Source organism: Eretmochelys imbricata, chromosome 2, assembly GCF_965152235.1.
Source record: "Eretmochelys imbricata isolate rEreImb1 chromosome 2, rEreImb1.hap1, whole genome shotgun sequence".
NCBI classification, from domain to species: domain Eukaryota; kingdom Metazoa; phylum Chordata; order Testudines; family Cheloniidae; genus Eretmochelys; species Eretmochelys imbricata.
Window position 1 is genome coordinate 227,119,669 of NC_135573.1, and position 26,985 is coordinate 227,146,653.

General features: G+C 39.2%; 1 protein-coding gene across 1 annotated transcript in view; it reads left to right on the top strand.

Moving 5' to 3' along the window:
• SLC25A40 (solute carrier family 25 member 40) overlaps positions 1 to 26,985 on the top strand; it is a 72,959-nt gene that overhangs the window by 14,839 nt on the left and 31,135 nt on the right. The window contains exons 4-8 of the mRNA XM_077808146.1: positions 1,253 to 1,359; positions 4,007 to 4,074; positions 8,067 to 8,191; positions 15,779 to 15,952; positions 25,725 to 25,834. Coding sequence (XP_077664272.1) covers positions 1,253 to 1,359; positions 4,007 to 4,074; positions 8,067 to 8,191; positions 15,779 to 15,952; positions 25,725 to 25,834 — 584 coding nt within the window. The remainder of the gene's footprint in view (positions 1 to 1,252; positions 1,360 to 4,006; positions 4,075 to 8,066; positions 8,192 to 15,778; positions 15,953 to 25,724; positions 25,835 to 26,985) is intronic.

Below are 26,985 nucleotides of genomic sequence, written 5' to 3' on the forward strand. Positions count from 1 at the left end.
ATTACACATAGTAAAAACTATTTCCCCATGCTAATTTTTCCCCTACTGTTATTCACACCTTCTTGTCAACTGTTTGAAATGGGCCATCCTGATTATCACTACAAAAGTTTTTTTCTCCTGCTGATAATAGCCCACCTTAATTGATTAGTCTCGTTAGAGTTGGTATGGGAACCCCATTTTTTTCATGTTCTCTGTATAGATTATCTTCCCACTGTATTTTCCACTGCATGCATCTGATGAAGTGGGTTTTAGCCCATGAAAGCTTATGCCCAATTAAATTTGTTAGTCTCTAAGGTGTCACAAGTACTCCTCGTTCTTTTTGCTGATACAGACTAACATGGCTACCACTCTGAATTAGATATAACTCAGTACACCCAGGAAGATCTCTTATGTAAGAAGGTGCTGTTTTTACATAGTCACTCTTCTGACCGCATCAGTATTTTGACTATGAAGAGCACAGGAGCATTGCAAAACTATATACAGTCGAGTAAGGAGAAATAGACATCAATATATTTCAGTTAAATATTCCTACAAGAGATTTATTATTATAAAACCATGATTACTGAAATCCTAATTCAATAGTAAAGCCCATCTCCAGAGTTTGAGGAGAATTTTGAAAAGGAGCAATAATTCTTATTTGGTCACTTGTGTGAACAGAAAGCTAAAAGGATATGTTGTGGTCTTACACTTCTGTCAAAGATGTACCAATTTATTCTTGCTATTTATTTATATATATAATTAACAAAGGAGAGAGAGAGCAAGAAAAGAAATGAGATGGTGATCAAAATACGTAAGTCCCTGCTCTGCCACAGACTTCCTGTGTCACCTTGGGCAAAGTCATTTAAATTCCCTGTGCCTCAGTTTGCCCATTGGTAAAATGGGGATAATAGTACCTACATCAGAGGGTAGATGGTATAAATGAAATCTGATTTAATTATATCCAAATCCTTTCCTGTTTTCTTGTTCCTTCAACAGCCACTAATGTAGCACCAGCTCCATTAATTCTTAACTCTAGGTTTTGGAGTCTGGGTAAGCAATTTCATTTAGTCTAGCTGAGATGTGTTTGGTAGGTGTTTTTGCTGCTCTCCTCCCTTTCCCTTTTTAATACCAGCCTTTATTGGCTTTCCAAGTTTATTCTGCCCCAGTTGTCAGACCAGCATATTTGTTTCCTATATGATTGATTTAGAAATGCTATTGAATGGTAAAGATATTGCAGGAGTTAACTGTTTCCTTTTATGTAACTTTTTATTAGGAAAATGTTTTGTATACTCCAATGGCCTTATGGATCATGTATATGTCTGTGAGGATCAGAACAGCAAACCCTGGTATAAGAAACCTGGCCATTTCAGAGGGATGTTGGTAAGGAAGTTATATTTATAATACTAAGTATATTGGGAATGTGTTAAAGATAAACACTGATATTCTACCAATTAAACCTCTTAAGGAGTTCATGTACTATCCAGTGTTGTTTGAGAGGGATTTCATATTGCAAGACAATATCACTAGGAGTGTACATACTTTGACAGTGCAGATTTTATAGAAGATTTATCAACATGTTTAAATATAGCAAGTATCTCATAAGATTTGTTTTTCTTTCTGACACACTACTTACTGTAAAAGAGTAAGGTTCAGATCCATGCAGATCAGATTGCAGGGTTGGTTTTTGCACTTTCGTTAATCAGCATGCAGGACCTAAGCTAAAACCTTAAATGTAGACACAAAACAGTACTTAGTAGCTCCCATATTATTCCTTTTCCTTTTTTTTAAATTGGAACTTCAACTCTAGGAAGAATGGATGAATGCTGAGCTTATTATTTTTGTGTGTCCAGTTTTGTGCTGATTTCCAAGCATAATGGCTCCTGCAGGGCCTTGACTTATCCAGTCAATGCACATCTGACAAGATCTTCTGGGTAGCTAATGGTATACTGCGCATATGTGCATATGCAGAATACCATTCCTTCACTTTAAATTATGGTAAAAAGTTCTAAAAATCATAAGTGTCTGCACCAAAACTAGAACCAGGTCTGTTGGTTCCACCCACAATTCCTAAACCACTATTCTGAGTTCCATTTTATTTTAGTTACTTTTATCTGTTTATAAAACATACAATTATTAATAGTTATCCAAAGTGTTTGAGAAGCGATCTGTCCTTTTTTCTCTCTCACACACATTCACCTAGAACAATCATAGACTAATTAAGACAAAGGAGAGATGGAAAGGGAAGCCACAACTTCTTCCTGCCAAGATACTGACCCACTGATCTTCCCTCCCCAGTCTGAAATAATGCATAATAATAATTATCTGTACTTCCTGTACTATTCTATCTGCAGATCTTTCAGAATTTTACTGAGTTATATATGCATTATTAGCCCAATTTAAAGGTTGTCCTAGTTAAGTACAGGGGTGAAATCCTGGCTCGATTGAAGTCAATGGGACCAGGATTTCACCAGGTGATTTGAAGCAATTTTGTGGAAGAGACACTAGAATCTAGAAATTAAACCACAGGACTCCACTTCAGCCATCAGATTTCTTTTCTTAACTCTTTTGTGTAAACTTACTACATAATAGAGGTATTCAAGAATTTTCTAAATTTCAGTGAGCTTTTTTGCAATTTTTAAAAATTATTCATGAAAAGTATTGGGGGATTTTTTTACGAGCTTTTCATGTGATTGAAGTTTTTTGAAAATTTCAATGAATGTTCACAAAATAGATTTTTTTTCCACAAATATTTGTCTGCATTTTTCAATCAACTCCACTGTATAATCTTTAGTAAGTCACTTAAATTCCATTTGTTTGGTAAATGATCTTATGCACATTTCTCCATTGGCATTTTGGTGGGGAATACAAGAGGAGGATTAATTTTACCAGATTCTGGAGTTTCTTTTACTTTTGGAAAGTAGTTATGGACAATTGAGGCTAATTAAACTGTCCTTTATTACCATATAATTGGGTGTCTAATTTTCAAGAAATTGCAGTTTTTAAAAAAATATTTTAATATTTTTGCCCTTGAAAGCCTCTTGCATGAACTAACATCAAATTGTGTTAACATAGCATGTAACTAATAAGATGCATGTTTTCCCTGCTCAGTCATTACTTTTTGTTGCATCCCTTCTCGCGTCCTTCCTCTGTACTGTTTTAGACTGCAAATTCTTTGGAGCAAGTTTGTAAAGTGTCCAGCACACTTTGGGCCCTGTGTAAACATTAATTATCTTGCTGGAATCACATCACAACAAAAAGTATATTAATTAGGGGAACAAACGTTTGGCTAGATCCTCAGCTAGGGTAAATCAGCTAATGGAACTGTGCCAATTTTGCTCCCTTGAGGAAGTGGTTCTTTATATTTAATGGTATAACAAACAAAGGGCATATATTCAAATGCAGTACAGGTAGGTAGTGACAGAAAATCATCATCCTATAATGATTGGTGACCAATCTGAAAGTAGATAGTAGTCCACATAGTTTCTATCGATGGTGTCTACATCACCATAAAACCCCATCCTAATTGGCCAAGCATAATATTCATTTTTGCTGTTAGAGGTCAAGTACTAACTAAGCATGGAGAGTGAATTATCTTCTTATACTTGGAGGTAGTTCTTTCAGGTGACAGTAGAGGTGTGTGGGTGGGATAGTTTGGGGAAGCTTTCACAGTTGCTGCCTGTGCTGTACCTGTTTTGAAAGTAATTTGTTCCCAGTCATATCCATCAAGCTTCTTTGATGGCTACTGATGTTATAAACTAAGGTCCTGATCCTGCAAATATTTATGTACAATGCTTAACTTTATACATGTGAATATTCTGATTGATAGCAATGGAGGAACTAGTACTTAAAGTTAATTATGTGTGTAAGTATTTACAGGATTGGGGTGTTAGTGTGACAAACCATTTTTAGTGTACTACTTTCTCCTGCAGTGTGTTTTTAATTCCATCTCCTTCCCACCAACATAATTGTTACATGAATTGGAGAGTTAAATAACTAACTAATGATCTGCATTTGGTTATTATTTTAGGATGCGTTTGTGAAAATTATTAAAATAGAGGGTATTAAATCACTATGGAGTGGACTTCCTCCAACACTGTAAGTTACAATTTCATATATTCCATAACATGTTTTAAAGGGTGGTTATACTTCATTATTTTGACCAGTGAGTATGCTTATTCCTAAGTGTTTAATTTTAGACAATTTACAAGTTTCCCAAGCTAACTTATCAGTTACATCTGGAAACCTTCAGAGGCAAGACTATAACTTCAGCCAGACAATGAGATTTCTCCATCCAGCCTCTTTGATGCATCCTCAGTAGCTGTGCAGAGACATCAAACCTTTGACTACCAGTCTTATGCTAATACCTTTCATACTTCCAAGTGCAATATCATTGTTCCCTCTTTGTCAGGTGGTTTTTTGAGAGCATCATATCATCCTGGCAAGAACAGGAATTAAGGCCCAGATCCATAAAGGTATTTAAAGTTCCTAACTTCCATTGAAATCAGTGGAATTTAAGGGCTCAAATATCTTTTGGGATCTGGGCTCAAGAGCTCTATCTGCAGAGTACCAATACTGCATTTTTCATGCCAAGAAAGTGGCTATCAAGGCAAACCTATCATTATTCCTTAAAGCAAACTCCATAACCCATAAATCACAGAACATAGTGCTACAATCTTCTTGACCCAAGCAAAAGCACTAAGTATGCCTTCAGTGCCCATCCAGCACTATAACTATATAAAGACAAAAGTGAAGCTCTGATGAGATAAAGCTTGTTACTTGTGGTCTAGCACCTGGCTATTTCAAGGCTTTAAGGTCATAAGTATCTGAGCCCTGGTCTACACTAGGACTTTAGGTCGAATTTAGCAGCGTTAAATCGATGTAAACCTGCACCTGTCCACACGATGAAGCCCTTTATTTCGACTTAAAGGGCTCTTAAAATCGATTTCCTTACTCCACCCCTGATAAGTGGATTAGCGCTTAAATCGGCCTTGCCAGGTCGAATTTGGGGTACTGTGGACACAATTCGACGGTATTGGCCTCCGTGAGCTATCCCAGAGTGCTCCATTGTGACTGCTCTGGACAGCACTCTCAACTCAGATGCACGATTGTTTGCCGTTGCTCTGACGCAGGGAGGGGCGACTGACGACACAGCTTACAGGGTTGGCTTACAGGGAGCTAAAATCAACAAAGGGGATGGCTTTACATCAAGGAGTATTTCAGGCAGGACTTCACGGAGGGTTCCAATAAGAAATGGTGCACCTAAGTTATTGTTCTTATTGGAACAAGGAGGTTAGTCTGGCCTCTGATTCATACATGGCTAGATTTACCTCGCTGCACCTTCTCTGTGAGTGACTGCAGTGTGACCTAGAGGAATGAGTCCCCTAGACGGGGGGGCGGGGTGGAGGGGGTTGCAAATAAATACAAAACAAATCTGGTCTATTTCTTGTTTTGATCCACTCCATCTATCTTTTACATCTTTGGCTGGCAGCAGACGGTGCAGAAGGACTGCATGCCATCCACATCTCATGGCTGTTCAGCAGAAGATGGTACAATAGGACTGCTAGCCATCCTCATCTCTTGCTTGCCCGGCAGAAGATGGTGCAATAGGACTGCTAGCAATCCGTATCACCTGCCTGCTCCATAAGATGGTTCAATAGGACTGATTGTAGGACTAAAGAGAATGACTTGATCAAGTCACTCCAAATTTAGTCCCTGCGCCCATGTCTGCCCAGGCGCTCCTGATCGTCCTCACAAAGGCGACCAGGAGCACCTTGGACATGACGATGACGGCTACCAGTCCTATTGCACCGTCTGCTGCCACAAGGCAATGGGTTGCTGCTGCTGTGTAGCAATGCAGTACCACATCTGCCAGCACCCAGGAGACATACGGGGACAGTGAGCTGAGCGGGCTCCATACTTGCCGTGGTATGGCGTCTGCACAGGTAACTCAGGAAAAAAGGCGTGAAACGATTGTCTGCCCTTGCTTTCACAGAGGGAGGGAGGGAATGCGGGCCTGACAGTATGTACCCAGAACCACCCGCGACAATGTTTTAGCCCCATCAGGCATTGGGATCTCAACCCAGAATTCCAATGGGCAGCAGAGACTGCGGGAACTGTGGGGTAGCTACCCACAGTGCAACGCTCCAGAAGTCGACTCTAGCCTCGGTACTGTGGAAGCGCTCCGCCGAGTTAATGCACTTAATGCACTTAGAGCATTTTCTGTGGGGACACACACACTCGAATATATAAAACCGATTTCTAAAAAACCGGCTTCTATAAATTCAACCTAATTTCGTAGTGTAGACATACCGTAAGTAGATCAGGTAGTATATACCTGAGCCAGGCAAGACAAAAAGTTATTCTTCGGCACTCAGGCTACACTTTCTAGGAATAAAAATGGCCTCTTGGGTGGAGGCATACATTGCTTAGGAAGGAATCTGCACTGTTGCCTAATTGTTCTCCATGCATTTCTTCAGTAAATATATCAAAGCTGATTTGTAAGCCTCATCCAGTGTTGTTTTAGGGACAATGGTGTTGCATGATATAGTAACTCAGGAAAAAGACTCTATGCGTATTTATTTCAAATTCTGTTTTATGTTAGCCTAAGTTGTTTTACCTACTTACACACTGATGATAAAATCCAACTGTAGGATCTGTGGTCCTTATTATGCTAAAGAATAGGAAAATTTAGATGCGCTTACCCCAACATTTTCATTCTTCAAGAAGTAGGATCCACAAATGTGACCCATGCTGGATAAGATAAAAGAATCACTGTCCAGTAGCTAAGTGAGTGACAAATCTCAGTTTAGTAAATAGAGCCCAGATCCACAAAGGGACTTAGTCATTGTGACACTGAGAGTTGTGGCACCTAAAAGTTAGAAAATCTGAGCAACACTGTGATCCACAAAGTCTGAGTTAGGCACCTTGGCTCCCTCTACAATGAATGGGGACAGATAGTGATCCATAAAGCTAGCTTGATAGGCAGGGGAGTTGCCTAAGCTAGCCAATGGGAGATGCAAAGGAGAGGGACATGTGCTTATCCCCAAACCTGTCATGGAGATAGTGCTTAAGTCCAGGCATAAATAAACCTGCCTATATAGCATGATCTTGCCCCCTTCCATACCGTCCAGCAGAGGGGATCTTACGGTATATCTACACTGTAGTAAAATACCCACAGCTGGCCTGTGTTAGGTGGCTTGGGCTAAGGTCTATAAAATTGCAGTGTAGACCAGTGCTACTCAAAGTGGTGGTCCGCGGACCGGTCAGCTGCACACACATTGAAAAAAAAAAAACATTGCTGGTCCCCCACATCAGATAGCTTGAGAAGCACTGGTGTAGACGATCTGGTTTGGGAGCCCGAGCCCAACTCCGAACGTCTACACTGCTGTCTTATAGCCCTGAAGCCCAAGCCATGTGAGCCTGAGCCAACTGACACCAGCCAGCTGTGGGTGTTTTATTGCAATGTAGATATACCTTTAGAGTCCCAGTGCTTTAGAATTTTCTTCTGAATTTCAAATGTCCTTGTTGCAGCAGATAGTGCTTACCTTTAACCTAGGCAGTAGTATATTTACTATTTGGGAGGAAAAACTAATTGGGGTTATGTTTTTCACCCTAACATGCATCAACATAAGATTCGGTTTGGTAAGAAATTGATTATTAGATAAATTTTGTTTGTCATAATCATTAAAGGCCAGATTGTGCCACCCTTGTCCGTATTGAGTAGTACCTTTACAGCATGAATAAGGGTGGCCCAAACTATCAGACTTGAAAGAAATTGTATGCATTGATAAGACCTCTGAGTAACCTATCAAGGCAGATTATGAAAATAATTGAGTTCAAGAAGAACCCAGTATGCATGTATGTTTACCACACAGTTGGTTAATGGAGATTTGGTAGACATTTGTGAATTGCAAGAGATGGACATGATGAGTTTTTTCCTTCATCCATAACACAGTTGAAATGCTTATCCTTTTTTATTTACTCCCCCCCCCCCCAAAATCTATACTTGATAACTGATCTAAATTATGTTGGAGGCATCTGGTTTTCTTTGTGACAATTGATAGACTTCCTTTGTTTTTGTATTTTAGAATAATGGCAGTTCCAAGTACAGTAATTTATTTTACCAGCTACGATCAACTGAGTGAAGTTTTGATATCTAAACTAGGAAAAGACAATGACCACATTCCAGTTCTTGCAGGCTCCATAAGCAGATGTGAGTCATAAATTATCTGCATGTTATGGCATTTTCTTTAGTATTCCTTTTCCAGCTATTTTATATATTAAGCCAAATTTGCTATCATTCCAAACTCAATAGTCCTTCTCCCCTTGTGTCAGAATGTTTCACCATCACCTACTTAAGTGGACCAGAAGGGAACCAAGGCTCTCCATCTCTTCTGGGTTCCAGTCTAGGGACCCTGTTGTGAGCAGCTAAGGTCTGCTGCTTCAGGCTTCTTGTTACTTTTGTGGATTTCTGTTAGGCTTTTTCCCACAGTGCCTCCCTGGGCTGACTGTAGCTCTACCTCTTTCTAGGCCTTTCATCCATTTTAGTAAGCAGAGAGGGACTACAGTCTTTTCGTGGCCACCCTCTTCTTAGCTGGGCTTTCTCCCTTTATGCACACCACCCAACTCCTTCGCCAGCTGGGTTTCACCTTTAGTTGGACCTGGCCCACCCTCCAGGTGCAACCAGATTTACTAATTACTCTCTGTCTCTAGTTAACTGTTTCATTACCTGGCTATGGTGCTACCCCATCATATGCTGCTAAAGACAAATTAATTTCATTCTCATTCGTTGTCTAATAAACAATAAATAACACTGATCACACTCTACTTTAAAGATTACTAGCAAAGGAAAAATAATTTGAACTTATGCACCTTTTTGCTTCTTTATGATATATAAAGAGCTAGATTTTTTTTTAAACTTTTTTTCTGCATATTTCTACACAAGAAATGCTCTCTTTTTGTTTTCCTAGGAGTCCTTAGGGACACTGGAGAACTGGTACGATTGGGCTGTGACAGATATAGAACATGGTAGCTGATTGAGAGGGTACTGAATTTTTATTAAAATTGTTTAAAGATCTTTGATTGTCAAACAAACATCCTGTGAACAATTGGGAGACAACATATTGGACTTGATCGTCGCAGTAGTTGGAGTCAGTGAGTTAACCTCTCCCTATATTTACTAGCAGAGTTCCTCAAGGTCAGTCTTGGGACCGATCTTCTAAAATATTTTTATTAATGACTTTGGCACAAAGAGTACTAGTGTACTAATGAAATTTGCTGATGATACAAAACTGGGAGGAGATACAGAGGAGAATCGAAATAGAGGAACTTTTGGATGACCATGAAGACTGGAGTGACAGAAATGAAATGAAATTCAATAATACACAGTGCTAGGTCATGCACTTAAGGGCTAATAATAAGAATTTCTGCTACCGCTGGGTGCTCATTAGTTGGAAGTGACAAAACAGGAGGGAGACCTGGGTGTGTGGGTTTGATCACAAGATGACTGTAAGCCACCAATGTGATGTGGCTATGAAAAAGGCAAATACAATCCTAGGATATGTTAGGCAAGGCATTTCCAGTAGATGTAGAGAAGTATTAATGCCATTGTAAAGGGCACTGATAAGACCTCATTTGGAATACTGTGTACAGTTCTGGTCACCCATGTTCAAGAAAGATGAATTTAAACTGGAACAGGTGCAGAGAAGAGCTACTAGGATAATCAGGGGAATGGAGGGCTTATATTATGAGAGGATACTGGATGAGCTTTCCAGACTACTGTACCCCTTTCAGGAATCTGAATTGTCTCGCGGATCCCCAAGTTACACCTCACTTAAAATCTGCTTGCTTACAAAATCAGACATAAAAATGTCACAGCACACTATTACTGAAAAATTGCTTAGTTTCTCATTTTTACCATATGATTATAAAATAAATCAATTGGAATATAAATATTGTACTTATATTTCAGTATAAAGTATATAGAGCAGTATAAACAAGTCATTATCTGAATGAAATGTTAGTTATATTGACTTCTCTAGAGCTTTTTATGTACCCTGTTGTAAAACTAGGTAAATATCTAGATGAGTTGATGTACTTCCTGGAAAACCTCTGCGTACCCCCAGAGGTACGCATTCCCTGGTTGAGAGTCACTGTGATAGAGGGTATGATTGCTGTCTATAAATTCATTAGGGAGGTAAAGATCAGGAAGAGTGAAGAATTATTTAAGCTAAAGGACAATGTTTACACAAGAACAAATGGTATAAACTGGCCAGGAACAAATTCAGTCTGGAAATTAGAAGAAGGTTTGTAACCATGACAGTAGGGTAAGGTTTTGAAACCGCTTCCCAATAAGATTTGTGGGAATGAACAACTCAATTAGTTTTAAGAGAGAGCTGGTCCAATTTATGACTGTAATTCTATGACGGGGTTGCTTGTGGTGATAGGGAGGAGGGCTCAACAGCCCTGGGGCTCGCTTCCGGATTATGTGTCTTATGTTCTTAAAAGATCATGCTTCAAGGTTTCAGCCAGGAATCTGCAGGGGTCAGGAAGGGATTTCTTTAGTCCATGGTTCACCCATGTAGTCTGGGAGGGTTTCTTTTGTTTTTTAATTTCTTTCCTCTGAAGCATCTGGGATGGCTATGTCTGGACATTGGATAGGGACAGCCAGTGCTGTGAGGTGGTAATGAGCATTCTGTCTCTCAGGTGCATGGCTGGCTAGTTCTTGCTCACGTGCTCAGGGTAACTGATCACAATGTGTGGGGTTAGAAAGGAATTTCTCCCATGTCAGATTGGCAGTGACCTTGGAATGTTTTTGTTTGTTTTTTCCTTTGCAGCATGTCAGTGTGGATCACATGCCAGGATTGTTTGGGTGTATCTCACTTAATAATTTCCCTGTCCCTGCGGGGGCCTCAGGCATCGGTGCATCTTGGTCCTTACTGTTCTCTGCCTGTGGCACATAAGCTAGTTTCCTGTGGGCTGTAATATTTTGGTCTAATTTCAGTGGTTGGGTTTAGTGTGCAGATGTTAGGTTGTTGGTGGCCTGTGATGTACAAGAGGTCAGACTAGATGATCTGGTGGTCCCTTCTAGCCTTAAGTCTGTGAAATATCCTTATCAGCTTGGATGATAGTGAAATGGTTTGTTTGTTAATGAGTCTCCACTCTGTGCTCTTTCAGTTAAGGGGTGAGAGAACTCTCAGTGTACATATCTGAGATCTGAGTCTTCCAACAAATGGAACGCCAGACTTGATATTCCTTATATTTCTAAAGTCAACAAAACAAATAGAAAAGGTATTTAAAATTAAGCTGTCTTTTATACACCACAAAGAAGCAAAAAGGGGGAAAAAAGGCAGGCCCATGTTTTCCCTATTGCAAGTCACCTTTAAGTAAGATTTAAGATTAATGAAAGAATTGATATTTTAAAAATCAGGTTTATTTATAGAAATACATTTAAATCCATTTGGACCTTGAATTAGGCCTTTGGATCAAGTGTATGATCAAGTTATTCTCACCAGGAAGGAAGGTTGTACAACAGAAATTATTTAGGCCTGGTCCGCACGTAAAACTTGTGCCAGCATATCTATGTCAGTCGAATGTGATTCCCCCCCACCCCCCCCAACATACTTTTGTTCGGGGAACTGGTATAAGTTATACTGGCAAAAGAATTATTCTGTTGGTATAAGCTATTCTTTACTAGGACTGTGTGCCATTATTAAATATATCAGTAAACCTTTTCTAGCATAGACAAGGTGTTAGGCAACAATTGTGGGAGAGTTAGGGCTTGTCTTTGTGAAGACTTAGGCCATGTTTACAGTTCAATCTTTGGTTGACACAAGTTACAAAGGCATGCAATCACCAAAATTAGTATATCCTTCATGCTCCTGCATACTTGGTTTCTTGCAGTGCTACACGTACTGACCAGAGGTGGTCGTGTTTATGCAAAGTGCAGTGCACCACAGGTAGTTATCCCAGCCTGCCATACGCCACCATCTGGCTCAGTGCCTTTTGGAAAATTTTAGCAATGTATTATGGGGAAGAAATGAGTGTTAGAGACCTCTGGGAGCTAAGGATCAAGTTCCCATCGAGCAACTTGGTCCATCCATATCCCATATTTTTGTGTGTGCATTTTTTAAAAACCTGCCAACCTGTGTGGCACTTTTCAGCAGGGTGAATACAAATGAATGATTCTTTTTGAAAGTATCAAAAAAATTGAATTTTTTTATTTAAATCGAGATTTTTTTCCTTTTGTTGTTTAAATTATAATTTTTTCTTTTTAAAAATAAACTTGTTTAAAATGAAATCTGAATTGTTAAGGCCTAAATTTATTATTATCTCTTAAAACATTTGCATAAAAAATAAATATGCGGAATCCATGAGCCTCTATCAAAATCTTTGTGTTAAAGGCTGCTTTTCTATATAAAGAAAGAATCAGGGGGAAAATATTTAACTTTGAGGTCAGGCCAGGGGTGAAAGTAACACAGAAGATTTACCGGTATGGGAACCTGGCTTTGGGCCCCAGAAGATGCAGGGCCTCGGGCAGAAGGTGCGGGGCCTTGGGTAGAAAGGGGGCGGGCTGAGGGCTCACACTGCCTTAGGCTCCGGTGGCGATTTAAAAGGGCCCGGGGCTCTAGCTGCTGCTGTGGTGGGGGGAAAGGGGCAGCGATGTATGGGCTGGTAGTGGCGGCCACTTCTTACCAGGTCAAGCTTTATAAATATGGCACAATAAGTCAGCCTAAGTCATTTAGGAGAGTGTCTCATTTTTTAAGAGACTTATGTGAGCAAAAACTTATCCTCCAGGCACTTTTACTTAGGAGTATTTGAAAAATTTCCTAGGATGACCTGAAATAATCAGTTTAATTCTCTGCTGAAAGTTAATCCTCCTGATTAATATAAACTAAATATTTCTCCTTGTCATACAGTTAAAACATGAATATATAGTACTAGGGTAAATGAAACAACAAATTCACACTACTGTGGTTCTTTTGGGTAATGTTGATTGCTAATTTGGCTCCTGAACACTGAGATCTATGTATCACTGTGCTAGCTTATTTACTGCAGTGGTGCCTGCTGTAGTAATCACAGAGTAGTGTGGGGAAGTGTTCTACTGCTGTCATAAATATAAAGGGAAGGGTAAACACCTTTAAAATCCCTCCTGGACAGAGGAAAAACCCTTTCACCTGTAAAGGGTTAATAAGCTAGGATAACCTCGCTGGCACCTGACCAAAATGACCAATGAGGAGACAAGATACTTTCAAAAGCTGGAGGGAGGGAGAAACAGAGGCTCTCTCTGTCTGTGTGATGCTTTTGCCGGGGACAGAAGAGGAATGGAGTCTTAGAACTTAATAAGTAATCTAGCTAGATATGTGTTAGATTCTGTTTTCTTTAAATGGCTGAGAAAATAAACTGTGCTGAATGGAATGTATATTCCTGTTTTTGTGTCTTTTTGTAACTTAAGGTTTTGCCTAGAGGGGTTCTCTATGTTTTGAATATAATTACCCTGTAAGGTATTTACCATCCTGATTTTACAGAGGTGATTCTTTTACTTTTTCTTCAATTAAAATTCTTCTTTTAAGAACCTGATTGCTTTTTTATTGTTCTTAAGATCCAAGGGTTTGCATCTATGCAAATTGGTGAGGATTTTTATCAAACCTTCCCCAGGAAAGGGGGTATAGGTTTTGGGAGGATTTTGGGGGGAAAGACGTTTCCAAGCAGCTCTTTCCTGGTTATATATCTGTTAGATGTTTGGTGGTGGCAGCAATAAAGTCCAAGGGCAAAAGGTAAAATAGTTGTACCTTGGGGAAGTTTTAACCTAAGCTGGTAAAAATAAGCTTAGGGGGTTTTCATGCAGGTTCCCACATCTGTACCCTAGAGTTCAGAGTGGGGAAGGAACCTTGACAGCTGCAGAGGAAGAAAAAAGGTTGCCATCCCTAGAGACCTTCTGGAGAGGATTGCAGAGTAACTCTATTAAAATTTCATTAAGATCTCTTAGGAGGATACAAGGGGCATCCTTATGTGTATAAAAAAAAAGATGTGCTTGCCCTCCCCCATCTAACTCAACAGGGGAATGAAAAGCAGATGCCAGCTCTACCTCTGTTTGTTATACCACTACCTTTTCTCATAGGAGTAAAATAATGAAAAGTCGATACCTGTGTCTTGTTAACTTGGGGCTGAGCTGGGCACCATCTTTACATTTAAACACTGTAAGAAAAAATGCATGCACACACATACCCAAGGTTCCTTCCCCTTCATCAGACTCATCCATACTCGGCTGGTGGGACTGGCTAGACTATGGTCGAGTCTCGAACAGGTCCTGGCATGGCTAGACACACCTCTCCCCACGATTTCCCGCTCCTCCTCCTTTTTCTCCTCCTTCTCACTGTTCATGTAGGGCGCTCTGGCTCCAGCAGGGTATCTACGGTAGTCTGCAAGGTACTGGTGCAGTCTCTGCCACTCATGGTATGCAGCTCATTGTAAAAGAGACCGGTCTGCAGCTCCACACCAGATTGATGGTTGGCCTCCCTGGCCTTGTGGTACTTCTACAGCAGTTCTTTCTCTTTCATGTGTCATTGCTGCTGATCCCTCTCATACCCCTTTGCTTGCAACCGCTGTGCAATCTTTCAGAGATGTCCACGCTTCTATGGCTGGTCTGTAGCTGTGCTTGCACAGCCTTTTCTCCCCACAGGCCCAGGGGGCCCAGTACCTGCTGTCTACTCCCAGCAAAAGCGTGTCTAGTGTGTAGAGCTGTTATGGTTGGATGGGCAATTGCACACAACGAGGGAGAGCTGCTAGGCGTGCTTGTAAATTTGGGCAATCAGGAAAAGGCATTTCAAAAATATGGGGGTGTTTTAAAGGATGGTGGTGGCTTGTGGTTTCCGTGGCAGTGCAATTCATAATTGTGACCAGAGTGGTCACTGTTGGGCATTGCAGGCTAACTGCTGGAGAACTGTTAGGGTTGACATAGGTCACATAGTGTCTACACTCTCACTGTGTTGATCTCAGTAGGTCTACCATCACTCAAGGCAGTTCTGGGACATGGTTTTACTAAGTCACTATAACAGGGCGCATACGTTGGCCAGAGACAAATTTCAGTGTAGATACATGCACTAACAGGACGACCAAAGGCAACTTACGTCAACCTAAGTTTGTAGTGTAGACCAGGTACTAGCATGCAGCAAGCCATGGTTGAATGTACAGCTCACTAGTTAGTCACACGCTAACTGGCTCTGTGGACTCTGCTACCATGCACTAAAAGTTTTATAGTGTGCATTCTGGAACTTTTAGTATGTGGTAGCATTGTCCACATAGCCAGCTGGTGTGCGGCAAACTAGTACAGTTTGTCACACACTGGGGGTATTTCTACACCCTAGTGACACAGATATGGTGCTGCAACTTTGCTGCTGTAGCACTGTAGCGTTAATGCTTCCTAGATTGATGGAAGGGGTTTTTCTGACTTTACAGATAATCCACCTCTCTAAGAGATGGTGATAGAAGTTGATAGAAGAATTCCTCCATCGGCAGAGCTGCTATGTCTACTCTGGATTTGGGTGGACCTAACTATATTGTACAGAGCACAAAATTTTTCACAGCCCTGAGCAATACAGTTAGGTCAACCTAAGTTTTATGTGTAGACCCGGCCTAGGTCTCTATGAAGACATAGCCTCTGATCTTTTGGCTGAAAGGAGCGAAAAATATAGGGTGGGAGAAAAGTTGGGTTATTTTTAGTGTTTGGGAAATTGTTCTATTAACATAATTGACTGTTTTTAAGTCTTACTAATGAACCCTAATCTTTTCTCATTTTCAGTCGGTTCATTAACTGTAATAAGTCCACTGGAGTTGATCAGAACTAAAATGCAGTCTCGCCAATTATCTTACAAGCAACTGCGTATATACATCAATAATACAGTGGCCAAAGATGGTTGGCGTTCGCTCTGGAGGGGGTGGAGCCCCACTGTTCTGAGAGATGTACCTTTCTCAGGTAAGGGTTTATCTCGCATCAAAGTTTGCATTATGGAGAATACTTGCTTGTCAATTCCTTTACATTTTTTCCTTATGCTTTGATAACATTATAGCATGTGGCTCTAAGTAAGGTTGAGAGTGCTTTACTATTCTAAGTGCTTTAAAATCCATGTGCTTAATTGGACTGTCTTGAAATTTGCTGTGTCTCATGGGGATGTGGGGTAAGATGAAAGGTTCAAATTTGGGGTAACTTGAGCAAGGAGTTTCCCAGATATAGTCCTCCTAAAAAAAAAAAATGTTTACAGTATAACCTGCTTTTTCTAACTTTTTTTTGCACGTAGCTATGGTTCAAACTGTACTTCTGATCCTCCCCAAACTAATTTCACTCACTCACGATTTATCTATTTAGCTAATGCATGACACCTGCTGACCTTTTGGGGAAGCAATATTTCAAAAGCCATTGAGGGTTAAGTTTGTAACTCCAGCTCTGCTTAAGGTAAACTGATCTGCCAATGAGAGTGAAACGTGCATGTGCAGCAAGACTGGGTCTCTGTTGCAAATTAGAGACTTTGCAGACAGCCTGATGCCAGTAACTGAGTGGGCTCACTGTGATATGCTATGGCCATTGAACCTGACCAGCACGCAAAGTACTGTGAGTTTGAGTCCTATCCGTGGCAACTTTCAAAGCATGTGTGTTGTGGGTGTTACTTTCTGTCTACATTCTGCCCTTTTGGAGCCTTATTGGAAGTTTTGTCCAGAGATCAATATTTCTGATTTAAGAACCAATATTTCAAAGTGCTCTAAGAGCTACATGCAGCATCTGATTTTACTTTTAGAAATCTTGCAAAGGAAAGTAGAATTAAAGAGAGAGAAGGTGAAAGACTATCATAAGCAATTAGGATAATGTAATCAACTCATGCTTGTCAATGATTTCATGAACAATGGGACTGAATGTGATAAAAGAAAAGCAAGTCACTGAGTCATTTAGTCAGGGGATTACTAATATTCAGCCCCCCTGAAATAAGCTGCTAATAACATTTTTGGAATCTGATAGCTTTTCTGATGCAAAGCAATGGAAGATCTAAGAATTCCTTCCTTAAATGTACAGCATGGACTGCCACTGAGACCAGCTACTGAACAGGACCAAGAATCAATTCAGAAATATTTCAAGTTATTGCACTACAAAAGCTTTTGTACCTCTGTTTATAGACAGTAAGACATCTGTGCGAGCTATAGCTTACTCAGAAATACTTCTGTGAATGAAACACTGATTATATTTATTATTATTAGAGGCTCTTGTGCAACCCAATAAGACACCCCAGTGTTTCCACCTGTCTAGTGCAATGTTTGTTGTTTAATTGTAGTCTACTTCCATGACAGAGACATGTTTTTCAATTATTTTCTTATATGTTATCTGTTGAGCTTTTTCCCATCTTCTACCAAGTGGTGTCCAGTCAAGGGCTTGTCTAGGAATATGGTTTTTTGGCATCTGTACAACATTCCCAAACTGCTTTAGCCTTCTCTCTTGAATTATTGTCTCTCTGCAGTCTGTTGGCCGATCCAACACATGATAGTTACTTTATCCTACCAATGAACACCAAGTATTCTCCACAAGTATCTGTGATGCAATGCGTTAAGTTTTCTGTTGTTGGCTTGTAGCATTTGCCAAGTTTCCAAAGCATATAACTCAGTGACATTATAGAACTTTATCTTGACATTATAGAACTTTATCAGTATTTCTTGGTTCCTGTGTGAATCTCTGCAGTTTTCCAAATATTTGCCAATCTCAACAAAACTCCACTTGCATTCCCAATTCTTGTTTCCAACTCCTAATTGAGTTGGCCAGAAGCACTGATTGTGCTTCCAAAATATACACCTTGTTAACCATACCATATTTATCACTATCAATCACATAGTTACCATCATTGCTGACTCCTCTTTCAATGATCATGAATTTAATTTTCTTTTGGTTGATTCTTAATTCTGTTTTGGCAGCCTCACATTTGACATTGATAGTGGTGTTTTTCATGGCATCATCATTTGTGTCCAACAGAACACTGCCATCTGCGAAGTCAAGATTTTAAAGTTTTCCTCTACTCCACATAACTTCTGTATCTTCCTTTGATGTTGCTCCTCGCATCTCATGATCTGTCAATACAGAAAAGAAGGGGTTGTAAGATGCAATCTCTGCTGCCGTTCCAGTGATGATATCGAACCAATTGGTCTCTCCACTCTCTGTCCTTACATATCATTTTGAACCTTCATACAGCTTCTTGACTAGTGATTCTGTTTTTCTAGGAAGCGCAGGTTGTTTCTCCATGGTGACTCTCTATGAATTCACTCAAAAGTCTTGATTAAATCTATGACGTTTAAGAATAATCCTCTCTGGTAGGCAAGCCCTTTGCAATCAATTGTCTCAGGGCAATGATGTGATCTTCACACAGTCTTTTCAGTTTAAAGCCTGCTTGCTCATTATGCAGTTTTTCATTTATGACTACTTTTGATTCTGTTCAATAGTATACTGGAGAACAGTTTTCCAGGTTCTAGAAGTAATATTATTCCTCACCAGTTGTCACACATGAGTTGGTTGCCTTTCTTTGATAACTTATAGATGATACATTTCTTCCAGCCCACTAGGCAATGTTCTTTCTCTCAAATGCTATATTACAAAGTTCATGTACTGCCACATTCTCTCCAACTTAAAGCTCTTCAGCAGTAATCTTATCTTGACAAGATGCTTTGCTGTTTTTGAGCTGCTTAATTTCTTTCTCTGTTTCTGCTTCTGAATTTGTAGCAGTGAAATGTTTAATTCTTCACCTTCTTTGCATCCACCAACTGGAATTGTTGGTCGAGTACTTCAGATGTTCTTGTGGCACCTTAGAGACTTACAAATTTATTTGAGCATAAGCTTTCGTGGGCTAAAACCCACTTCATCGGATGCATGCAGTGGAAAATACAGTAGGAAGATATATATATATGTACATGGCAGAGGGGCATTGTGCCAGCAATGTACATTGTCCAGTTTGGCCAGTCTCTACCTAAAAGATTAAATGGACACAAATCAGATGTCAACAATTATAACATTCAAAAACCAGTCGGAGAACACTTCAGTCTCCCTGGTCACTCGATTACAGTCCTAAAAGTCGTAATACTACAACAAAAAAACTTTAAAAACAGATTCCAACGAGAAACTGCTGAATTGGAATTAATTTGCAAACTGGATACCATTAACTTTGGCTTGAATAAAGACTGGGAGTGGATGTGTCATTACATAAAGTAAAACTATTTCCCCATGCTTATTTTTCCCCCTACTGTTACTCACACCTTCTTGTCAACTGTTGGAAATGGGCCATCCTGATTATCACTACAAAAGCTTTTTTTCCCCTCCTGCTGATAATAGCTCACCTTAACTGATCACTCTCGTTATAGTGGGTATGGCAACACCCATTGTTTCATGATCTCTGTGTCTGTCTGTCTGTCTGTCTATCTAATGTTTTTTCTACTGCATACATCTGATGAAGTGGATTTTAAGCCACGAAAGCTTATGCTCATATAAATTTGTTAGTCTCTAAGGTGCCACAGGTACTCCTTATTCTTTTTGCTGATACAGACTAACATGGCTACCACTCTGAAACCTGTCCGATGTTCTTGCTATCGCTCCTTTTGTTCTGCTTCTTTTGTTAACAATCTTCCATCTTTCACTTTTACGATATAATTCTGACTCTGGAACCGGGATAAAAATTGCTTACATACCTGAAACAGTTACTTAGTCAACTCTCACTGACGCTTCTTTGGCTTCTGAAACTTTTTTAATCATGCCATTCTCTTTTGTCTTTCCAACATAACTTCTTTACTACTTTGTCTTTCTCTATATACTGCCATTGCAATAGGGGGTGTTCTTCTTGGGTCACCTGTACTTGCCTCTTTTTTGGGGGGGCTTTTCTTTCCTCAGTCAATGTCCATTCACGTAGCTGTATCCATTCCCTTTTCCTTGATCTTCTTGGTTCTGGTGAAGTTGTGGCAGCTTCTTTGCAGACATCTCTGAAGCATGCCCATTGATGGACGTATCCTCCATGAACTTATCTAGTTCTTTTTTGAACCCTGTTATAGTCTTGGCCTTCACAACATCCTCTGGCAAGGAATTCTACAGGTTGACTGTGAGTTGTGTGGAAAAATACTTCCTTTTCTTTGTTTTAAACCTGCTTCCTATTAATTTCATTTGGTGACCCCTAGTTCTTGTATTATGAGGGGGAGTAAATAACGGTTCCTATTTACTTTCTCCACACCAGTCATGATTTTATAAACCTCTATCATATTCTCCCTTAGGTGTCACTTTTCCAAGCTGGAAAGTCCCAGTCTTGTGAATCTCTCCTCATATGGCAGCCATTCTATACCCCTAATCATTTTTGTTGCCCTTTTCTGAACCTTTTCCAATTCCAGTATATCTTTTTTGAGATGGAGCGACCACATCTACATGCAGTATTCAAGATGGGGGTGTATCATGGATTTATATAGAGGCAATATGATATTTTCTGTCCTATTATCTATCCCTTTCTTAATGATTCCCAGCATTCTGTTTGCTTTTTTGGCTGCTGCTGCACATTGGGTGGATGTTTTCAGAGAATGATCCACAATGACTCCCAAGATCTCTTTGAGTGGCAACAGCTAATTTAGAGTCCATCATTTTATACGTACAGTTGGATTGTGTTTTCCAATGTGCATTACTTTGCATTTATCAACATTGAATTTCATCTACCATTTTGTTACCCAGTCACCCAGTTTTGTGAGATCCCTTTTTAATCCTTAACAGTCTGCTTTGGACTTAACTAACTTAAGTAGTTTTCTATCATCCGCAAATTTTGCCACCTCACTGTTTACCCCTTTTTCCAGATCATTTATGAATATTTTGAATAAGACTGGTCCTAGTACAGATGCCTGGAGGACACCACTATTTATCTCTCTCCATTCTGAAAACTGACCATCTATTCCTATCCTTTGTTTCCTATCTTTTAACCAGTTACCAATCCATAAGAGGACCTTCCCTGTTGTCCCATGACAGCTTACCTTTTGGAGGCCTTTGGTGAGGGACCTTGTCAAAGGCTTTTTGAAAATCTAAGTACACTATATCCACTGGATCCCTCTCGTCCACATGCTTGTTGACCTCCTCAAAGAGTTCTAGTAGATTGATGAGGCATGATTTCACTTTACAAAAAACATGTTGACTCTTCTCCAACAAATTATGTTCATCTATATGTCTGACAATTTTGTTCTTTACTGTAGTTTCAACCAGTTTACCCAGTACTGAAGTCAGGCTTACCGGCCTGTAATTGCTGGGATCACCTTTGGAGCCCTTTTTAAAAATTGGTGTCACATTAGCTGTCCTCAAGTCATTGATACAGAAGCTAATTTAAATGATAGGTTACAGAATACAGTTAGTAGTTTTGCAATTTCACATTTGAGTTCCTTCAGAACTCTCGGGTCAATGCCATCTGGTCCTGGTGAGTTATTACTATTAAGTTTATCAATTTGTTCCAAAACTTCCTCTAAGGGCATCTCAATCTGGGACAGTTTTTCAGATTTGTCACCTAAAAAGAATGGCTCAGGTTTGGGAATCTCCCTCAGATCCTCAGCTGTGAAGGCCGATGCAAAGAATTCATTTAGTGTCTCTGCAATGGCCTTATTGTCCTTGAGTGCTCCTTTAGCACTTCGATCATCCAGTGGCCTCACTGGTTGTTTAGAAGGCTTCCAGCTTCTGATGTACTTAAAAAAAATTTTTTGCTATTTTTTGAGTCTTTGGCTAGTTGTTCTTCAAATTCTTTTCTGGACTTCCTAACTATATTTTTACACTTCATTTGCCAGATTTTATGCTCCTTTCTATTTTCCTCACTAGGATTTAACTTCCACTTTTTAAAGGATACCTTTTGCCTCTCACTGCTTCTTTAACTTGGTTGTTTAGCCATGGTGGCACTTTTTTGGTTCTCTTACTATGTTTTTTAATTTAGGATATACATTTAAGTTGAGCTTCTATTATGGTGTCTTTAAAAGTTTCCATGCAGCTTGCAGGGTTTTCACTTTTTGCGCTGTACCTTTTAATTTCTGTTTAACTAACTTTCTCATTTTTGTGTAGTCCCCCTTTCTGAAACTAAATGCTACAGTGTTGGGCTGCTGTGGTGTTTTCCAGGGATGTTAAATTTAATTATATTATGGTCACTATTACCAAGCGGTCCAGCTATATTCACCTCTTGGACCAGATCCTGTGCTCCATTTAGGACTAAATCAAGAATTGCCTCTCCCCTTGTGGATTCCAGGACTAGCTGCTCCAAGAAGCAGTCATTTAAGATGTCAAGAAACTTTATCTCTGCATCCTGTCCTGAGGTGACATGTATCCAGTCAATATGGGGATAGTTGAAATCCCCCAATATTATTGAGTTTTTTATTTTAATGGCCTCTCTGATCTCCCTGAGCATTTCACAGTCACTATCACCATCCTGGTCAGGTGGTTGGTAATATATCTCTACTGCTATATTCTTATTATTAGAGCATGGAATTGTTATCCATAGAGGTTCTGTGGTACAGTTTGGTTCATTTAAGATTTTTACTTCATTTGATTCTACTCTTTCTTTCACATATAGTTTCACTCCCGCACCAGCATGACCTGTTCTGTCCTTCCAATATATTTTGTACCTTAGTATTACTGTGACCCTTTCATTATTCTCATTCCACAAAGTTTCTTTGATGCCTGTTATATCAATATCCTCTAGTTCGCCCATCTTCTTATTTAGACTTCTAGAATTGATATATAAGCACTTTAAAAACTTTTCAGCTGTCTATCATTACATGATATAATTGAATGGGACTTTTTTTCATTTGACTGTTTCTCATCAGATCCTACCTGTATTTTATCATTATCCATCCTCTCCTCCTTACAGGAACATAGAGAATCTGCATTAATAGATCCTCCCCTAAAGAATGTCTCTGTCCGAAACACGTGGTCCTCCGCACTTGTCGGCTTTCCCGCAGCACTTAGTTTAAAAACTGCTCTACAACCTTTTTAATTTTAAGTGCCAGCAATCTGGTTCCATTTTAGTTCCCCTTCACTCTTGTCCTGCGGATTTTTTCTGAGACATTGCCTTCACTGATTCCTCACTAGCCCCTAAAGACCACTGTCATATGTGCCACCAAACAGATGACAATCCCCATGACAAGAAAATGCTTTTATGTTCCTCTACTGCTACAGAATTTAGTGCTGAAATCAGGCATAGTTGATCTTTCAGGGTACACATGCACCTCTCATCATTCACAGCAGCAATTCTGCCAGCCTGCTCCAGTTTATCCCACCTCCATTCACTACAGCTGCACCCAACTCAGTGAACGGTAGTTGGAATTGGAGGCAAAAAATGCTACAGTTGAAATGTGTGGAACACAAAACAATTGCACAGTATTGTAGTTGTTTCTCAGGTCTCTTTATTATGGAACCTAAACTAACTGAAGCATTCCCAGTGGCTATTTTGCCATCTTCAGGGGGAAGAGTTAAGGTCATGTTGAAGGGGTAGCATGTACCTTAATTTTGTATTTCCTGTTTTTCAGAGGGTTAAGTTAAGCTTAACACACTCTCTGCATCATGGAACAGCACAAAGCAGCACTGGACAACCTTTGCTCTGTGTTGTAAAAGTTTTTGTTTATAAAATGTGAATGGGAAATAACACTGAAAATACATAGAAATGTAACCATCTTTTTCAGTTAATTCATGAAGGGAAAATAATTTTAAAAAAAATCCTGTTATGTCTTAATTTTATAATCTGTAGGTTCTTACTTTTTACTTACATGGGAATTGCTATACTGGAACAGAGTAATGATTACCTAGTGCAGAGCACTTTTCATATGAAAATATTTACAATATGCTAAGGGAGAGAAGGGGAAGAAAATGCCAAGTTGCCTAGAGAGGGTCACAGAATACACTTTTGCTCCCACATCCCTACTTCTTGTTGTTCTCTACTGGGCTGAGGAAACTTGTTTTATCGCATTTCATAGGGATAAAACTCTCAAACCACAAAACCAACAGATAGTTTCGTTATTCAGTCTCTATTCCTTGCAACGCTCAATTTGCATACCTCAGAGCCAGTAAATCACCTCATGCAAGCATGGAAGAATTTTAATTTTATTTTTCAGAATTAATCTGTCTTGGAACTGTATATAACACATCCTTTTAACTATAGACATGGAAGTTTGAAATAGCTTTTTGGAAATTCCCTACAGGAAATCCTGCCATCAACACAGATGTTAGGTGTATATGTGATTTTTGAGCTGCTAGTGTTAATTTGCTTTATCTACTTCAGTGGTTCTCAAAGTTTTGTACTGATGACACCTTTCACACAGCAAGCCTCCGAGTGCGACCTTATAGGTTAAAAACACTTTTTAATATATTTAACACTATTATAAATGCTGGAGGCAAAGCGAGGTTTGGGGTGGAGGCCGACAGATAACGACCCCCTCGTAATAATCTCGTGACCCACTTGAAGGAAACCTGTTTTCCTCAAACAGTTTTAGAACTATTATGCTGAAATCTTGGGCTGCCTTTCCAAAGTATTTGAAAGATTGTCTAGTTATCTGTGTAGCAATGTTCCAAGATGAACTCAGTGTCACTGTAAACCTCAAGTTCAAGTAGCATCAACATTTTTTTGTTTCCCACAGAATAATAGGCACTTTAGAGACCACCTTTATTGAGACTATCGTTCAGAATTCATAGATTCTTAGATATTTAGGTCAGAAGGGACCATTATGATCATCTAGTCTGACCTCCTGCACAACGCGGGCCACAGAATTTTACCCACCACTCCTGCAAAAAACCTCACACCTATATCTGTGCTATTGAAGTCCTCAAATCGTAGTTTAAAGACTTCAAGGAGCAGAGAATCCTCCAGTGATTTGTAATAGTGAATATCCCTTTGGCTGTGTTTTGAATTATGAGTATGGATGTGAGGAAGAGCAGAATGTGTACAGCCTTTTACAAAATATTCAGATTTTTTTTTCACTCTAACAGAAAATGGATTATTTTTAAAATTGAAAATTTGTTGTAGACTTAGTTTTCAATAAGTGCAAATGCCTTTGCACTTTGTAGGAATTTGGTTTAGAAATAAAACTTTACAACCACATTTGGTGAAAGTGAAGTATGCAATTTTCTATTAATTTTAACAGTATATTGAATTATGGTTTCCTCTAGATAATGTGTGACAAGTATGTATGGGTGTGCAATTATGCACATTGAAATAAACCTAGCTGTATATACTTATTCAGCCATTTATGACTAATAGTACACATTCAAGTAAATACACACTGTTTTCAATGTCTTGATCTGTCGCTTTTAAAAAAAACAAACAAAAAAACAGCACAGCTGTTGGTTGTGTGTCCTACTCATTCAGTTCTTTCATAAATATGAGGGCTACCACTTTCCTTCGTACCCTTCTTTTGATTTGTGCCAGTACTCTTCTTCCTTTCTCTTTCCCAGTCTCTTCTGTCTCCCTCCTTCTCTTTTTAAATTTGCATCCTTTTCTGTATTTCTTTCTCTTTCTCTCTCCCCTTTTTTGTTTTTGTTTGGATTTTTCTTCCCTTTCTTTGCTCTGGCATTCTGAGGGTAAGAGCATGCAAACAGTAACATTTTTAGACGAGTAAGAGATAAAGAAAGGGAATGAATTAGTTCTTCTGTGTTTGGTACACAGATTTATGTTGCTTGTTGCAAGTTTCTGGTTTCAGAGATTTGTTTTGGTTGTTTTTTTTTTGTTCTATCTCCATAGCAATGTACTGGTATCACTATGAACTCATGAAGAAGCAGTTGTGCAAGACATTTGATGCACATGAACCAACGTTTATGATCAGCTTTACTTCAGGGGCAGCAGCTGGCTCTGTAAGTCTGTTTCTATTGCTGATATTTCTAAGCAAACTTAATCCCATCAGATGGGGTTCTCTCTATGAGTCCTTTCTCTCCAAAGTACTCTGCTCAATGGCATATCCTCTATCACACCACATGCTAACATGTCTTCATTTAGGATGTTTCTAATAAATAAACTGTTCAATTCATTGGGAGTTTGTATACGTAATTAATAAAGCACAAGGAGTGAAATTACATGAGATTCTCCCACAAATTGTGAATATGTTGTTGAACACAAGGCTAGAATCGTGTCTTTAGCTATACATAAAATGCAGTTATCTGATGATTAAAACATTTGAATTCTTATTGCTTTTATTTGTAAGTGAAGCAAATTGGAAAATATGTAATAAAATGTTAAAGTAAAATACAAGTGTAAAAGATATCTAGGTAGTTTTGATTGGAAATCTTATTAAAACTTTTTTTCTGTTACTACAAATTTTAGCAGCCTGTTAAGTCATGGAGCCTGTAGCTGCAGTTTACAAAAATAAAATAAAGTATTGGCAGAGTTCAGGCAACAATCACAGCTGAAGTCTACAGTTAGCCGGAACTTTGCCAAAGCTGGCTATTATTTCCACATTACTTCAGTCATGTTAACTTGGTGAAAATGATTTGTTTGAAAAGAAGCACTATATGGGCAACAGTTAGGCCTCAAAATAACCACAACAGCAAAGCTAGAATATGCTGTTTTCAGATACTTGATAAGCTTTTAGATCTATTTTAACATATACATAGTATAAATGCTGCCTTTTCACTGTTTCTAACAAAGACAACATGATGTGTGCCTGGCGGGGAGGGGGAGTTAATGATATTCAAAGTATTCTCATCCTTTCCTGCGTGTTTACATTTTTAAGATATGTGGCTATTAGACCTAATTTGTTTTTAAACTCACAACTTCATTTCAAGATCATTATCAACATAATGAGATGGTGGAATCACAACCTCTCAGGAAACTCAGCTGATTGTTACATGGTTGACTTCAGTTTATTTGGACAATTTACAGTAACCAGCAATCATGTGAAAATACTGTTGTCTTGGGGTTTTAATCATACTTTAAAAATAATTCTGTTTCACAAGTATTTTTTTTACAGATGATAAACACAGCATTGTGATTAGTATAGCCATGAAGT